The 17,711-nt window shown below is 47.9% G+C and overlaps 1 protein-coding gene across 3 annotated transcripts in view; it reads left to right on the top strand.

The window, feature by feature from the left end:
• LOC144734176 (uncharacterized) overlaps nucleotides 1-17,711 on the top strand; it is a 30,501-nt gene that overhangs the window by 1,290 nt on the left and 11,500 nt on the right. For 2 of the 3 annotated variants that reach the window (XM_078616254.1, XM_078616253.1), the window contains exons 1-11: nucleotides 761-1,753; nucleotides 2,303-2,363; nucleotides 4,245-4,317; nucleotides 5,269-5,366; nucleotides 6,374-6,925; nucleotides 8,339-8,408; nucleotides 10,282-10,501; nucleotides 11,011-11,102; nucleotides 13,439-13,538; nucleotides 15,981-16,077; nucleotides 16,615-16,947. In XM_078616254.1, coding sequence (XP_078472380.1) covers nucleotides 1,577-1,753; nucleotides 2,303-2,363; nucleotides 4,245-4,317; nucleotides 5,269-5,366; nucleotides 6,374-6,925; nucleotides 8,339-8,408; nucleotides 10,282-10,501; nucleotides 11,011-11,102; nucleotides 13,439-13,538; nucleotides 15,981-16,077; nucleotides 16,615-16,947 — 1,873 coding nt within the window. In that variant the 5' untranslated portion in view covers nucleotides 761-1,576. The other variant, XM_078616255.1, reaches the window with a different exon arrangement.

Raw genomic sequence — 17,711 nt, 5'->3', positions numbered from 1 at the left:
TTGGGTTGTGTGCTGGAACAATTGCTGCTAATGTCACGTCGCATGAGAGCGCATATTACACACTTAACGCATTCAGTCCATATTTCACATTGATGTATTGGTCTACAGCAGACAGCAAAAACAGCAAAAACAACAATGTGCAGCGCTTTATAAGTTGGTGTCGAATTACAATAATTGGTCAAGAGTATACGCACATTGTGCTTGGCTGGTATAGGCTCAGAGGGTCCGAGTTGGGCAGCAGAGGGCAGTGCAACAATATTAGCAGTACTGTACAGTACTTATATGCTCCCGCATCTGTGTTTTTTCACCTTCGTAAATCTGCACTGACCAGCGTGGCGAAGTACGGTCCCGTCGTCTGCGATCCCTTGTTTCGGGGATGATCACAGATTTACATAAGGACCTGGAAATAACTTTGGAGTCTGATCCTAGAACCCACAATCCCGCCCGCAGAATGTACAGACGTTCTTACCTTCCGTGAGCGACGGAACAGGGCTCGTGCATGAACACTTTCAACCTAAGTTGGAGAATGTTAAAAACCGCTCGTGCCAGCTTGATAGGAGCGTAGCGGCGATGACGGCGAAACGCTTGACCGAGCGAGTGAGCGAGCGGAACCCGGTGTGCCTACAGGTTACCTGCAGCAGGAGCAGCTCGCGGAGTCGTGCCGCGTGTTCGTGCAGGAGAGCCCTCACCTGCGCGAGTATGCGCTCCACGCTGCCGGGGACGTCGTGAGCCCCGTGTGTGTGCTGGTGAGTGCCCTGCTCCCCCCATGTACGCTCACGTTCCCCGTGCACATCTCCCTCCACCCCCCAATCTGTGATCCACCCCTCCGACCCCTCATCGTGCTCCCCCACACTTTGTCTGGATAGGTGGCAATGGCTCATTCAGCAAGGGTGCTATGACCTGTGACCTTAAAATGTTAGCCCATATTGGAATAATATAATATTGTAAATTCTATCACTGTTAAAATTCTTAGTACTTTTAGTACTATTTTTATGGTGTCACTGTGGTTATAGAGCTCGACTCAGAATTGTAAGGTTATAATTCCGAATCCCAGTCATTAGTTGACTGCCCATTATCCATTTGTGGTCAGTAAAATTAGTACCATTTGCGTAAGTAAACTAAATCGGCTGGCCTACACTACAGCAGTGTGGAACATCCGCCGCTGGCTTGGCTGCCAACAGAGAAAGCTCGTGAGTTAAAATTCTGACCAGGGGGTTGGACTTCGTCGATCATTACTCTCGGGCTGATAAAATAGGTACTCCTGTGTGGGAAGTCAACCATGGTTGTCCTATGCCGAGACTGGCCCCTCAACGGAAGTGTGGCGTTTCCACCACTATCTTTGTGCAGATAGTGAAAGTGTTCAGGTCACCGCAGTGGTGAGATGTTAACTACCTCACCGAGTGGTATACAGCACGTCGTGGGTTCGATCCTGACCCTGACCCCTATATATTTGAAGTTTGCGTGTTCTCCCTGTGGTCACGTGGATTTTTCTCCAGGTCCTCTGGGTTTTCCCTCCATATTTATAATCAACATGCATACTCTTAAATAAGCGCACAACTTTATCTCTCTGTGATGAATGCTGCACTTTCCGTCGTTTTCATGCAGGGGGCGCTGCAAACCTACGCGCCCCCTGCATGAGCGACGGAGGCACAGGGACAGACGTTCGATTACGTTGGAATCGATCTTCAGACGGCGGTCTTCTCGCACGGATAGCTCTATATCGCCTTATCTCGACCCCCGCAATCCCAAACAGGTGAAAGTCCGCATCGATCCGAACCCCCAGCAAGGCCATCTACTTAACGACGAGAGAATTCACACGAAATGTCCTTTTCAATTAAGTCTTCTAGATGTAAAATGATATAAGTTTTTAATGAAGAAAAAATTATCTAATTCAAAACATAATACAATTCAAAGATGTTTCATTTAAAACTTCAAAACGGAGCATCAGGTGCTTGCGTGAATGCGTCGTTCGTGTGCAATTTTTTGTGACTTTCCTGGCCGAAGGCCGTAAATGGTTGTGAGGGGCGCCACAGGCGCCTCCGAACAACCCCTAGTTTAGAATATTTGGCTGCTATAAATTTTTATATTCTTTGGGTCTTTCGGGATAAATTTCCAGATCACAAGCCACTTAATTGAGCTATCATTTGTGGCCAGGTAGTTTCTGAAAAAGAGCTATATAGCAGTTCAGTGGGATTTACCTGGTAAAATAAAAATAGTTTAGTTTTGACGTTTGACTAGAGGCATGGCAGCAGAGTGTCTGAGTGAATGCTGTTGCGACGTGGCTGTGTGGTTTGTTATGCAGTCGCTGTTTGGACGCAGCCTGACGTCCATTCTTGAGGAGTACGTCGCTATCAAAGCTAAAGGTACGTCACCTGTGCCTCTAGAGGCGGCCACACTCAGGAGGAGAAGGGATGTGCTCATGGCCGTGGTACCGCTGATTTGCTGGGGGATGAGTGGAGGATAAGGCACACTTCCATATTTGTTGATTAGTTTCCATACCATGATTATTATTTGTACCATACCTTGCAAGGGAGATGGGGCAATTACGATGAAATGAGAGTGACCCATGTTTTGGCAGTGGCTGATGTCACGGTGGATACCTTAAGCACAAAGTGAAATGAAGCGGAGCACTCGATATCTGAGCTCACAGCCTGATGAAGCTCAAAGCAGCGAAGGATGAATGTTAATGTTGAGTTCAGTCATGAAAAGTCTTAAGCCACCAGCTGAACTTTATTTGTCAAAATTTGATCAATACATTGGCGTGGGCAAATAATATCTTTGTTAACGTGACAATCTTGTCATTTGGAGGAAGGTTGATGACAAGATTTTTGGTGTAAAACTGCCACGTGCCTTAACCCAATAACATTATTGATCGGGAAATGGAGTGATGAAACCATCTCGTGTTGAGTGGCAAGGTGGCGTAAAACATCTCGGCATCGTGATACATAACAACAGCTTGGGGGAGGCCTTCATCCAGCAATGGATTGATTTTGATGACTTTGCAAGTCCTGTCATGCCAGAAAATAATTTTGTCTCAATGGGTACAACTACATTAATCATAAATCATGTGCTTGTTCATGATGATGAAATTGCTCACTGCCAGAATGTATTGCTTATGCTGATGTCCATCATAAAATGAGTGACTGATTAGACAATACGGGAAACTCTTCATCACTGCAACTTCTGACGTGGCTCATTGCTGCCGTGTATTGCTTTTCAATAGAGCGCTGTATTTTTTGCTTGTCCATCCAGCCATTAGTTTGATTAAAGCGCACAAATACTTTTAATGTTGCAATGACTGTCCCATGAATGAGTCATCGCCTCACGATCCAAGGATTCCATTTACGTGGTGGCATCGTGAACATATTTAACAATATTATCCATAACCCCACCATAAGAATATGCAAATTACACCAATGGCTCATGACCATAAATGGAGGTGAGTGCCACCTTGGGCTCATTTTGCAGGAGACATTTTTTTTTACCCAGGACAGCACAATTGACGCTGCAAACTCCTAAACAACAAGCTCCTGAATTCGGTGGTTTGCCCAGCTTCTTGAATGTGCGTGACGATGATAATGACTTTACTTTTGAAATGGATTGAATCCTTCTCATCGCACTGAATCGGTTCGATTAAAACTAGGCAAGCAACGATTCACCCTCTGTCCTTGAAAGTCGATTCAAATTTATGCATTTAGGATTAAAATTTGATTCAAGAAATTCCTTTCTGTGTATTATTAGACTGTCTAGTGTGGTATTGTCTGCCCCATTCTGTTACATTAGTTTTGTTAGCATAAACGTAACATTTGCAACGCATAGACCTACATTGATTACTCATTACATGCCTAGTTAAAACCCAACGAGGGGCGACCTCATCAAGCCGCCACGATGGCGAGATGTTAACCTCACCCGGTATGCAGGAGGTCGTGGGTTCGATCCTGACTGATGCCTCTATATTTGGAGTTTGCATGTTCCCCACGTGGCCGCGTGGATTTTTTTCCGGGTCCTCTTTTTTTTCCCTTCATATAAACACGCGTTTAGAGTGTTTAGCTCATACATTTCCACATGATGAGCTAATTCGTCGAGCTATCATTTGTGGCCAAGTCGCTTCTGAAAAAGCCATATAGCTTGGTGGGCCTTACCTGGTAAAATAAAATTAGTCGAGTCGTAGCCATAGGTCCCTGCCTGAGCCGTGTGGCACGAGCTGAAGTGACCGCCTCTCTGCTCGTCTGCTCGTGCGGCAGATGTGTCGAGCAATCCGGCGGGGGTCCTGTGTGTGCTATGGAAGAGGCTGGAGCAACTGCTCACACAGATCAGGTGTGTGTGTGTGTCTTTCACTTGATGGAAAGTGACAACCCAACACAACAACAACTGTGTGCAACCATACCATTTTATTCATCAAAATAGTCACAGTCCGTGAAAATATGTGGGCACACCGCCATTATTACGTCTCGCCCTTTTTCGTGTTTTCGCAAAAACGTCGTCGCTTCATTATCAACACCGCCACCCGATTAACGTCGCCTCAACCCCACACTTATGTCGCTGAGAGCATCGTCCATCTTTTCTCGTTATCCGTCGCCTCTCAACCTTCGCCTTCACCATCAGCTACGACTACCTTGTGAATCGCTTTGATTTGCCGCGTTTCGATATTCATAATCGTATATTTCAGGAACGCATCCGTGACATAAACTGGGGTGTTATTGTACTGATATAAAAAATAAGTCTTTGACCAAAGTGCCCAGAATGCATCCAATCCCATCAGACCTTGCAAGATAAGCAGGTTTGAGACTGGATTTTCTTGGATTTTTTTACTATAACCACTGACACCAGCATTGGTTCACTGTAAGCAAACTGGACCAGTTCCAACATTCAGTGTCTCATCAGCAGTCAGCCTTGCTTAAACCAATGTTGGTGAACTGCTACATTCAAACCAAATCAGCACAATCATCAATAACACTGCCTTAAAGGGAAAAAATATATAGAAGGCGACATTTTATTATATTAACTTAATCGTAGCACATCAAGCGCCATTTTCAGAAACATCGCCGATGACATCTTTTTTCTTCACGACGAATGTGTAGTTCTTAATTATTTGTGTTTGTGCACCTGTGCTAACGCAGCATCACCATACACTGTTCCGTACATTCAGATTGCTCTCTAAAGCCACGTTGCGTTGTCGTTTTGCGCATGGCTGTGAAGTCGACAGACGTCTGCCGTTGCTCACCAGTGCCGTTGCTCACCAGTGCCGTGTTGTCGTCTGCCGCGTAGAGAATACCAGAACGCGTCTGGGTCGCAGGTTTCAGCAGACGAGCGTGGCGGCTCCTCCGTGCGTCTCGCCACGCATTCCAGTCGCCTCCCTGAGCCAGGTATCGAACGTTTCTGCATCAAGTGAACCTTGGCAATAAATGACGGCTACATTAAAAATAATGGCGATTTATTTTTAGTGCCGTTGTTGCGAGAATGGTTTTTACATTTTTATCACCCACATTCTGGCGGAAGTCACTTCCCCGTGTCACTAAAAAGAGTTTTGTACATAATTGGTGCCAGTGAAATGCGGGAATATCAGGCACACTTCATCGTATGTATGTATGTTGAACTTCTTTTGCACTGTGCGTAGCCAACCGTACTAATCGGAGGTAGTACAACAAGTAAGTACAACAAGTAGGTTCCTGACCTGACTGCACAGACTTATGTGAATATCATTTCCTACCACGTGCAAAAAACTCTAATTCAGAAGGAATTGGCCAATGTAGAAAATTAATCTTGAGGCTTTCCTATTTACACGCTAAATGAATATAAACGTTAAATGTAATACAAAATTGAATCTGCCTTGCATTTCAGAGTGTTGTTCCTCATCCTAGGTTGGACTAAAGCATTTCTCCCTACACCAGCCATGGAGTTGGGCCACTTAACCTTTTAATGTTTTTTAAACCTGTTTAAATTTGTCCAGGTAAGGCCCACTGAACTGTATAGCTCTTTTAAGCGACCTGGTCACAAATGATAGATCAACGAAGTCACTTATCACGTGGAATTTTATAGCAGATAAATACTCTACATGCATGTTGATTCGAAATGTGGAGGGAAAAACTGGAGGACCCGGAGAAAAATCCACTCAATCACGGGGAGAGAAACATGCAAACTCCAAATATACAGCAGGCGTCAGGGTCGGGATTGAACCCACGTCCTCCTGCATAATATCTCGCCATCACGGCTCCCCACTTAAATCATCAGTAGCCTAGTAGAAGTTAAGATTTTAATTTGGCCACATGTCTTGTTGGCCCAGCGTCAGCACTGGCTCTCGGGACTAGTGCCTGGAGGCCCAGGGGGCCCGTGGCCGAGGTCAACCGTGTCCCTCTCCTGTTTGTACGCCCAGCGTCGGTGGCGAAGTCCATCGCAAAGGGCAGCTCAGCGGCGTCCACGCCGAGCCTGGTCACGGCGAGTGCCGTCGACACCCGCACACTGCCTCCCCGGGCTCCGCACACCTCGACCTCCAACCTCACCCCTGCGTCCTCCGCCACCGCGTCGGCCGCGCTCTTGATGCCCTCGTCCTCCTCCTCGCCGCTGCTGCTGATTTCTCCGCCGTCGTCGTCCACGGTTTTATCCGCGCCGTCGTCGTCGTCGCTCCCATCGTTGGAGCCGAATCCCCCCGCGATGGCCGGCGTCCAGCTGCCGCTCGTGCTCGCCACGCCGCCCTCCGACTGCACGGCCGTCACGTACATGCTGGCCCAACCGTCCGCGTGCCCCGTGCAACCGCCGTCGTCGGCGCCGGGGACCTCGATGCCGGGGCAGGCCTTGCTGTCGTCGCTCGGCTCGGTCCTGCGGCCCAGGGCCACCGTGACGCCGACGCCTTCAGCGGACGTCTGCTCACTGCTGGGCAGCTCCGCTGACCCATCCGAGGCTGGGCCCGCCACGAAGATACTTGCCGGTGAGGCGAGCTCACCCGATGGGCGCGCGTGTAGTTGGATCGGTTGAAGTGGTTTACTTTTTACGATGAACGCATTGAATTATGCACAAAAGATCTGCTTATTTACGATGATAATTTATTAAAGCAATAAACGTTTGTACTTTTTTTTTGTGTGGCTTTGACCAAAGCATTCATAAAGTGCTCAATCTGTGCTAAGCTGCTAGAGTCTGGACAGTGCTTGCTGTGGAAGGCTGCCGATATGGGGCTGTATTGCAAACCCGCGAATGCGCCGGCAGAAGCGCTCGCACTTGCCAATGGCACGAACTTCGTCGACGACTCACCATCCAGGCTTCTCCGCCTTCCTAATATGCGTAGAAACACTCGTGCGTGGCGTTGGCCGGACTTCCAAATAGAGAACCACGGAGCTTGGGGAAGGCAGCCCGTTCTGGCTGCCTTCCCCAAGCGCTTGTCTGTGCTTTGCAACGCCCCGGTGCAAAAACTGAACACGTTACAAATTCCGCGGCGCTTGGAGATGCAATTTGCATGAATAACTATGCAAAATAAAAATAAAAAGTCATTATTACTATACAGTGACCTGTTGTTTTCCAAGGATCTTCCATAGCGTCTCGAGCAGGTTGAGAGGACTAACTCCTGAGCTCCCAAAACCCAGTGCATCTTGAGAGTTGTGATTGGGCATGGAATACGCCACTTCCCATTAACTTCTGTTTTGGTTCGTCTTGTTCATTCAATTCGCCTCCGAGGAATATTTGTGTGTTTTTTGTGCAAGATAAACAAATATTCGGTTCTTTCATAACTCAATTTGATCCTCTTGCGGTCAGCATAATTTATGAATCGATGGAGCTTCACATCCATAATGGATGGCCATTAAACCACTACAATAATTTACCATGTTTATTACTATTATAATTGTTTGCCCAGGAAAGTATGACCAAATCTCTAAAGTATTTTTCAGCAGGGTCGTGCTAAGTTTTTGTCGTAGGGGGCGATGTTGCTGCTGTGTAATCCCGTTGGAATTTGTAGGTAATTATTCCGCATTCAGATGTTTGGCCAATAGCAGTTATACATTGTACGTTTTTTTATTTAGCTATGGGAGATGGAAAGTTTATATCTGGAAGGAAATAGATGCAGAACAGCCATTGAGATCATGACAGGTTTTTTTTGCATTCCTTTTGCTCTGTGCCCCCTGTATGCCGTAATGTGCACTGATTCCTACTTTAATAAGGGCGATATTAGCGTGTAAAATAAAAACCGATTGACCGATCGAGAGGGGAGAGAGCGTACAAACGGCGCGGAGAACGGCACCCGAGTCTCGAATCGAACCCAGCAAATTGTCGCTATGGGGCCACGACCATTAGCTCACATACCGTTGTACTCGCTGCGCTGCCTCCGGACACTGTTTTCCGACGTGCGCAGGGTTCGGGAGCAGCCTCTCGAGCAGGGAGAGTGGAGGACGCGAGGTGTCCAGCACAGTGCTGCGATCCGGGTAGGTTTTCCGTGGAGTCACGTGGTGCTCGTTGTGTGGAGAGTGTAATGGAACTGGAAGAGAATTCACAGATTAAGAACCTTAACACGCGACTTACTGGCTGTGTCTCCAAGGTTTCTTCTGGAAGGTCTGCCAAGCTAAGGCAACGTAGTACGAGGAGTTTTTAATTTGTTACAATTATCTATAAAAGAAGTATTTTTGGGTTGGATCTCGTAAATATAAATGTGTCGTTAACTCGCCACCACCTGACACGGCCAATAAGTAAAGTTTGTGACGTAAATAAAACATGACAATTAGTTACTACTTCAGCACACCGGTGTGTTGGAGAGTAAACCCACAACATATACAATTCAAGTACGACGTTTCGCTGGTTATTCCAACCAGTTTCATCAGGCGATAGCCAGAATTGCGGGGGAATTCCTCATGTTTCACTGCTTGTAAGTACCAGTGAAATGCATACTCTAATTGTAAATGTTGTTGGGTTTACTCTCCAACACACCGGTGTGTTGTCATCGCTCTGGATGACCGTTGCAAAGTATGATCTGTGTTTTCATTTAGTGTGCTGATCTTAAAGGTGCATTGAAATTTTTTGATACTCTGACTGATGCTCATGCTGTTGTGGAGTGAGTCATGCAGCCAGCTATGGCTGCAGGGTTTGGTGGTACATGCTGTTTATGTCGTTTATTGTGAAATTTCGGTCACAGTTCCTATGATCACTGTTACATTGCTTTTATAGCTTTATTTTGGTGATTTCGAAAATGTTTTTTGGTTTGGCCATATTTGTTTGTTGTAGTACGGAGTTCGACTGATGGCCTTAATCTAAGTTGTCTTGTGGTTGTTGTTGTTGTTTGACTTGCGTTCCACTGGGATTTTTGCACACAGCGTTGATGTACGGTGCTTTATCTGGAATATTTTGCTGTCTTTTCCTGGATTTTCTGTTTGCACATAGTCACTTTAAGATGTTTTCTTGTTCATGTTTTTGTTTTTTGTTTGTTGCGGTTGCACCCGATTCAAGAGCCAAATGGCTCACAGGCCTATACCAAATAAATGAAATTCCTCGATTGCTGCAACAACTCCCTGCATTCGCCACGCATTGACATGGTTGCCAGTGCCAAGTCCTTGCCTCGTATTAAGATCTGTGGCTGTCACACCCAACCGGAAAGCATGTGACTCGCGTAGAGTGGCCTCACGTGCCCATATCTACAAAATAAGATCAGATAAAAAAAATATATAGGCTCTACTCTTTCTGGTAATAAAACAGGAGGTGTTAATATAATATTGGTCGTGAAAGCATTTGTTAAACAGGTGTTAAAATGTTGGAACACCAAATAAGTCCCTATTCTAAGACATCAAGTCTGCATTAACCACATATACTTGTGGCAAAACCTGCAAACAGATATGCTCTGATACTGGAAAAAAGGTTCCATAGATATAACTGCTCAGTCCGAGCTATTAATACTTTGATACTTACATTGCCTTTGTACTGTTTGCCTTTTGGCATTATCTGGTCTGACACTGGTGAGACACAAAGCCATAAATAAGGCGGCCTCTGGTGTAGGCCAATCAGTTTCAACACAATGCGTACATTATCAGAGCACATTTGTTTGCATGTTTCACCACAAATACGTTTGGTTCATGCAGACTTGATACCTTGCAATATGTATCTATTTTGTGTTTGAACATCTTAACACTTCCTGTTTTATTGCCAGAATGGGATAAAGCCTATTCAAATTTTTTCATCCTTTTGATACTGCCAAAAAGGTCCCATAGATAAGATGGGGTAGTTGTTTTTGGTGCCGCATCTTTAAAACTCCGCGCGCTTTTCTGAATAAGTCGTCTGTCCTGCCCATGATGTCACCAAAACCCCAAACAGAGTTCTGGTGAGACAGATTGTTGACCCGGTGAGCCAGGCGCCTGGCATCTTGGCGTCTTCTGCCAGCAGCAGCAGCAGCAGTGGCGGCAGCAGCAGCAGCACCAGCAGCACCACCAGCCCCAGCAGCAGCAGCTCTGCGCATAAACTATCGATTTCACTCTCAGTTCAAGACCGGGGTGAAGACGGAGCCACCCTGGAAATGACCGCAGAGAGTCTGTCGGTGAGGTGCCAAGCTATGATTGCTTAATTTCGGTATACCTCTTGTCATGACTGTGGCTACTAGTCACATACCTACCCCGGATTTCCCGGGACGCGGGAAATATTTGGTGAGAACTTAAGCCGTTGTTTGATGTATCCTCAGCCCGTCGCGGTGGGGGTGAGTGCGGGCGGTGGGGACAGGTGGGGGAGGGTCTCTTACAGGGTTCAAGCGGCTAGTAATGGGCGTATCAGAGGAATGAGCCATCAACATTGAGATCATGGGTGGTGCTTGTGAGAAGGTTCCCGTGTGTGTGTGTTGGCATGGTAGGGGGCACAGCTGGTGTATCTGCCAGTAAGCTCATTTGGTCACCCTGTGGCACCTGGGTCTGCCCCGTAACCTGTCAGCGAGCCTTTGACACTTAACGTTGCCTCAAACTACACCTGGACTAGCAACAGGCGCCGTGGTGACGTCACCGTCACTAAGTGGCGAATGGCGGTTGTGTTGGTATTGGTGTGTGTGTGGGCGTGCAGCATCAAGTGTTGGAGACAGCCTTGGAGACGCTGCTGGGCGACTCGCGGCTCCAGGAGAAACTGGCTGAGAACATCAACCAAGTCTTCTATAGGTGTGATGAGGTGGTGGCATGGGCTGACACAGATAGTCTTCCCTCTCAACTCCTCCTCTCCCATCGCCATCTGCCTCTCTTCTTAGTCTTCTGCTTAGTGTCAGGTCTTTCATTTCACTGTCCATCCCCCCTTCCTTTCAAGTCATCCAGTAGCTTCTTTCTTGGCCTCTTGACCTATTTCCTAACACGTTTGCAGAACTTCTCTCATTAAACTCTCATCTCTGAGAACGTGCCACCCAATCCACATCATTTGCCTTCCCTGGGTTGTTCTCTTAAACTTCTCTCCTCCTGAACCTGCTCCAGAACTTTGTCATTCTATCTCTCCACCATCTACCCCCCACCAAATTACGCTTCAGAACATTGCAGGCATCTAACAGTTCACCGATTATAATTTATTCTTACGCCAATGATACATGCTCGTGAATCTCACGGCCAGGACACGGTCATTTCAATGCGTGCATGTCATCTGTCTCTGCCCCTCTAATTATACTTTCCACACGAGCAGCCAGTGCCTACTGCCATAACCCTGAGTCGCTCTCCGCTCAGCGCGAGTTCACTGCCCCTCTTCTGCTGCCCCTGTCGTCTGGAACTGCTTTGTAATTGTTCACGCTGCCCAAGTGCAGCTTCAAGTCCTCCCCCTCCTGTGCCTTTCCCTAGCAAATAAATTATAAAAAGTGTCACGTCATTAAACGCTTGTATGTGAGAGAGTTTCATTTGTTTGGTGGTGTTGGGTGGTGGAGGGTCTGAACAACACAGATTAGGTTTGATCATTATGCAACCGACCCCTCTCCCCCAGCCACCCCACAAGCACACGCTCCCCCATCCCAAAGTATTGTGTAAATCCACAGTATTGAATATTTGATTTAAAAAATGTATGAGCATATCAGCTGCAATGTATGTGTGTATGTTTAACACGTCGGCTTTCACGACCAATATCCATAAAATAGTTTTTTTTGGGTTAGATCGCCTGATGAGGCAGGTTGTAATTGTCAGCCAAACATCACGGTACTCGAATTGTAAATGTGGGTTTACTCTCCAACACACTGGTGTGCTGTACTAGTAACGAATTGGCACGTTCTGTTTACGTGACAAACCTACTAATTGGTTGTGTTGGTTGGTGGCGGATTTAACGACACATTTATTTACGTGACCTAACCCAAAAAATAAAATATGTTGAACTTCTTTAACATCATACGTAGCCAACCGATGTACTCGATCTCATCGGATCTCAGAGGCTAAGCAGGCTTTAACCTGGATAGCTCTTGGACGTTAAAGTTTCAGGTTTATTTTGTTTAACTTGGCGGTGAGAACTCAAGACACCCGTATAGAGGAGTCTTGTTTTAGCAAGAGTGACCTAGGCCACAAACATGAGAAAAGCGAAAGGAATGTAACAAAAGTAGAGCAATGAAGGGGATAGAAAGCAGCAGCGCAAAACAACCGCTTTTCGTGTGAAATCGAATATGTCGCACACGCATAGATCGATGGTAAATAATAAATACCCTATCGCGCTAGTGGAATCGGCAGCCCACCACACACGCAACGGGTTGTTGTGCGCGTGGCTGTGCGGATGTGGAACTACTTTACTTGTGGCAGAGGGCTGTGCAAGAAAATCCATTGTTGTACTATCCCCAAATCTATGCTCCCCACCATCAACCGGCACTGACCAGCATGGAGAAGTATGGTCAAATAACCCCATTTTCTGCAACCGTCTGGAACGCTCTTGCGACATGAAGCCACTGAAGCTATGCACTTTTAAATCTAGTTTGAAAACTCATTTATTGATAACTACTTTTTGTGTTTAGTTTGATGTTCTTCCCTGCACCTACCATTAGCACGGTTTCCTGCGTGCGGTGCGGAAGAAGTTCAGCATCCATACTACATATTAGGATACCGAGGCCTTCATCTGGTAATGGATGATAGAAGGCTTTACATTGTCATTATTTTTTTAGGTTTACATAAAGACTCGTAGACCCGGACAGAGAGACCTATAGACCTGCGTAGAATCGCGTCGAGACCCAAAGAAGGCATAGAAACCCAGACTTCACAGCCAGCAATAACACAATGTGGTGACGTATGGCCAAATAACCCCCCTCGGACCCGTATGGTGTGGGCGGAGACCCTCATCCAGCAGTAGATTGACAAAAGTATCACACACGGGTTATGTCGGTGTATATTTCAAATTACTTGAGTTTTCACACCTGATGATGATTGCTTGTGTTGCAATCTAAACGTCGTGAGAATTGTATTGTTTAATTTTTATTATTTTATTATTTCCCTTCTACGTGACTTTACCGAAAGAACCAAGAATATGTTTGAGTTTTGTTCGATTATCACAGTGAGACTGTGGTGACGGTGACGGACGCGGTGGCTACTCCGTCGGCACCTTCCGCGGACAACGGTGATCCGCAGTCCATTGAAGACTTCCTCAACCTGCAGGTCAGTTTGTGGCATGGGCAGCGAGAAGAACACGTCTACTGGCCCCCGTGCGTCCTCGCAAGCCTTCTCCCAAGTGCGGCCGATTACATTTCCTGACGACACGCGTGGAGGGATTCAATTTCCCACCTGGCGACATTATAAAAACGAAACAATTATTTATATTTGACCAGGTAAGGCTCGCTGAGCTACATATCTCTTTTTCAGAATCAGAATCTCTTATTTAGACCGGAGGAATCCAATGAGCTATGAAGCTCTTTTTCACAGATGTCCAGTAGAGGCACGGAGTCAGAACGTTACAACAACAAACAATGCAAAAACACGATAGGAGTGCAATGTATAGGAAAGGTAAACAAATCGCTTAATTTTTTTTTTAAATACTACAAAACTTTTTATCTTGTCAGGTAAAGCTCACTGAGGTATTTACTTATTTTTCAGAAGCGACCATGATAAGCCACAACAAAGTCCTCGCAAGCCTTCTTCACAATAAAGTGGCTTATCATGTGGAAATGTATCGGAGCAAAATAATCTAAATAATCTCAATGCATGTTTCTAAATGTGGGGGGGGGAAACAGAGGACCTGGAGAAAATCTACGCGACCATGGGGAGAACACGCAAACTCCAAGTACACAGGTGTCAGGGTTGGGATTGAATCCCCGATCCTCTGCATACCAGGCGAGGAAGATAACATCTCGCCACCGTGACCGTCGGTTCGATCCCGACCCTGACGAGATGCTTGTATATATGGACTTGGCAAGTTCTCCCTAGTTTCTCCCTCCACGTTTAGAAACACGGGTTTAGATTATTTGGCTACTATAAATTCCCACACGATCATGCCAGCCACTTTGATGAGCTGTCATGTGTGGCTGGATCTCCTGGCCAGCGGGCTTTACCTGAGATAATAAAATAGTTTAGTTTAAACAGAATTAACTTAAACAAGCGACGGGCCCAACAAACACCTGATCAGCGACCCCAGCACCACACCGCCCGGACTCCCGTCTTCCATGGGTGACATTTAACCGGATCCGCACAAACCACGGTCAATAACCCCGAGCCCCACACGGGGCCCCCATTATATCGGCCCGGGCTGGGGCTGGCTCTGTCCCTCGCCCCGCCCACCTTCTAGATCTCTCGAGCTCTTTCCCGAAGGCTCCCGAGAGCTTCTCTATACCACGTGACCACCCAGCGGCCCCCGTCCACCGGTGGCCCCCCTCCAATATCCAGTCACGTGTCGGCAGGTCAACCAGCATATCATGCCCCAACGTAACCCTGGCTCCCTCACCGAGAGCCCGCACCGCACACTGTACGTGGTGCCTCTGCGCTTGCCAGCGCTCACCCAAGCCCCGCTAGGGCTGGTACTACGCCCAGCAAGCGGGCTACACATAATGCCAACATATCCGCCGTGGCCTCGCAGGGCGGCACCACACAGTGACATTCACAGTCACTACACATGCTCCAAACCGTGGACCACCACTCAAAGAAATTGAGTGGCTAAATCACTTAGAACCGAATCTCTTAATAGACGCTCTACGCTCTTCAATAGGCCATATGAAATGGTAAAATCGTCACGGGTGGAGAGGAACCGCAACTGATGCATTGCTTCCATGACCACTTGGAGCTGCGTCCTGCCAGTCCAGGAACAGCCTAGGAGCAGAGTCCCCACGCTCAATCTGCAGTGAGGCTCCCGCTCTCTCCCTCCACATCTCCTATCCTCCCGCTGCCCGCTGCCATTTGGTGCCAGAGGTGGAAGTCTGGAAGCTATGGTCGTGAAGGCAAGGCCTGCACGCGTGTGTGTGTGCATGCGTGTGGGGAGCACTCGCTGAGCCATTAGCACGCTGCGCTACCAACCCGGTGACCCGAGGTTGATTCCCGCTTACGGCCAACACTAGTGATTATCTAAACAGGTCCTGGGCCTCCCCTAGGTACCTGTTGAGTTGTGTAAACATCACCACTGGGGAGACAAAAGGCGGCTGCGCGTGGTGCTGGCCACCCACCCTCTCGTGTGGCGTTCCGGCCTTGGTAGGTGCACGCTAACAGCACTTTCCCCAACAAGGGGATCTTTGTCTTTACTTTACGCCCAACAATGAGCAGAGCACTGGGCGGCTAGATCACAGCGAGTTGTCACCGTGGGCAACACAGGTGGTGCATCTGCCAGTCAGATCTCCTACTGGACATCTGTGAAAAAGAGCTTTATAGCTCATTGGATTCTTCCAGTATAAATACATCTTCTGATTATGATCCAGTCATCTCAGGCAGTCAACCCATGGCACATAGGTCTGCCCCTTGACCTGCCAGCACTTCACGCGACAACTTCAAAGTGCACCTCGCCTGGCACAAGCGTTGTGCTGGGGTCAACGGCACTTAGTGGCAAAAGGCGGCTGCCGCTATTGTTGTTGTTTCACGCCCATGCTCCGTGCCCCCCCGCCCCGCCCCCCTCGTGTGCAGGGCGAGTGCAACATGAGCCGGGAGTCGATCCGAGACATTGTGACGCTCATGCAGTCCGACCCCGCCTTCCACTCCCTCTTCCAGCTCTTCGACTTGGGTGGGTGGGGGCCACCTGGCCACGGGGATTTTGCGTTCAAAAGCAGTTGCTGAGCACAGGCCCAGAGGCCAGCGACAAACAGCACTATCAGTCTTTTTCCCAAGTTGTTGCAACCTTTTCTCAATTAAAGAAGCACATTGACTCTATCACATCTTTGATGACTTGCTATTCAAGTAAAAAAAACCTGCAATTTGATTTTGATAATGTACAAATAATGTCAGCACGGGTAGTCTGTGCAGATGCGAAACCGAAAAAATGAAGTGCGCGATATTGGCACAAACCTTGGGTTCAACTCCAGGCCTTGAACCCATCATTACCAGCGACGAAAACTGCGTTTGTGTCCAGGGGAAGGTGATCTGCTCGTATGAGCATGGAGGCGGTTCTCTCGGTTCTCTCGTGCCCTTTACAGTCCTGAGCCACAGTGGCAGAAATTCCCGTGGCAGGCGCAAGCGTCTCCATCGAGGATAACCACCGTTGACTTCGCAACGAGGGTGTGTGGTTCACCGCAGTCGGGTCGCTGTGCGGTTGGTCGCGCAGGAACGCAGGGCGGCTCGTCGGGAGGTGAAGACGAAAGCAACGAGGAGATGGATGAGGCAGAAGAGGGGGCGGCCAACGGGGAGGTGGGGGAGGAGGAGATGTTGGGTGGCGCTGACTGCCACGGCGACGACGACGCAAACCCTGACGAGGGTCGACAACACGAGGAGGTGACGGAGATGGGCGAGGAGGAGACGGAGCGACACGCCGGAGACGGAGGGGAGGGTAGGAAGGGTGGGGATGGAGGGAAGGGAGACGACGTGAGGAAGCAGGGCCAGTGCACGCACGACTACCAGGACGTGGGCGGCGAGGTGTGCCTCGGGGACGAGTCACATGGTGAGTCCTCGCCCGTGCAGGCGGCGCCGCACGGCAGTCTCCACCGGTGCTGGGGGCGGCTGCTGCTGCGGTACTGCCGTGTATTTGTGTACGTATGTTGAACTTCTCGCGCACCGTACGTAGCCATCCGTGCTAACCGGAGGTGCAAACAAGGGATAGATTCTGATTTACACCTTAGGGGTATTATGAACCTTTGTGGGTCCAACTGACCTCTCAAAGCACGCTGAAGGGGGTAAAAAGTTCCTTTCCTGCTGGTAGTGGTGCAAGGCAGCAATGGCAAGGGACGGTGGTTACCTGACCGATTCTTGTACATGCTCTTTTCTGAGTCCACCGCTGGATGAGGGCTTTCCCTCCCGTGCGGGTTGTGGGAGTTAATTGAGGATACTTGACCACGCTTGAACAGTGCGATTAAGGTTGGGGCATCAACGTGGCAACGTAGAATCAAAATATTTATCCTGGAGAAATTAGATAAGCCTATGAAGCTCTTTTCTCAGATGTCCAGAAGGGACAAGGGGTCAAAGTTACAATAACAAACACAATACAAAAATCGATGGGAGTGCAAAGTATAGGTAAGGTAAGCAAATCGCTAAATATAAATTTGTAAAAATAGATCAAGTTTAAGTAAAAATTGCATAAGTACACCAATTCCCAGACTTGGGCAAGGCAGCAAAACAACAGAAAGAACAGTCCCAAGATGCACATTACAACCAACTATTGCCCTCTGACGTCCACCGTATAACTCACAAATATGTACCCCCAACGAA

Source organism: Lampetra planeri, chromosome 50 (genome assembly GCF_965212315.1).
Source record: "Lampetra planeri chromosome 50, kcLamPlan1.2.h2, whole genome shotgun sequence".
Classification (NCBI taxonomy): Eukaryota; Metazoa; Chordata; class Hyperoartia; order Petromyzontiformes; family Petromyzontidae; genus Lampetra; species Lampetra planeri.
This window is presented reverse-complemented; position numbering and strand designations above follow the sequence as displayed.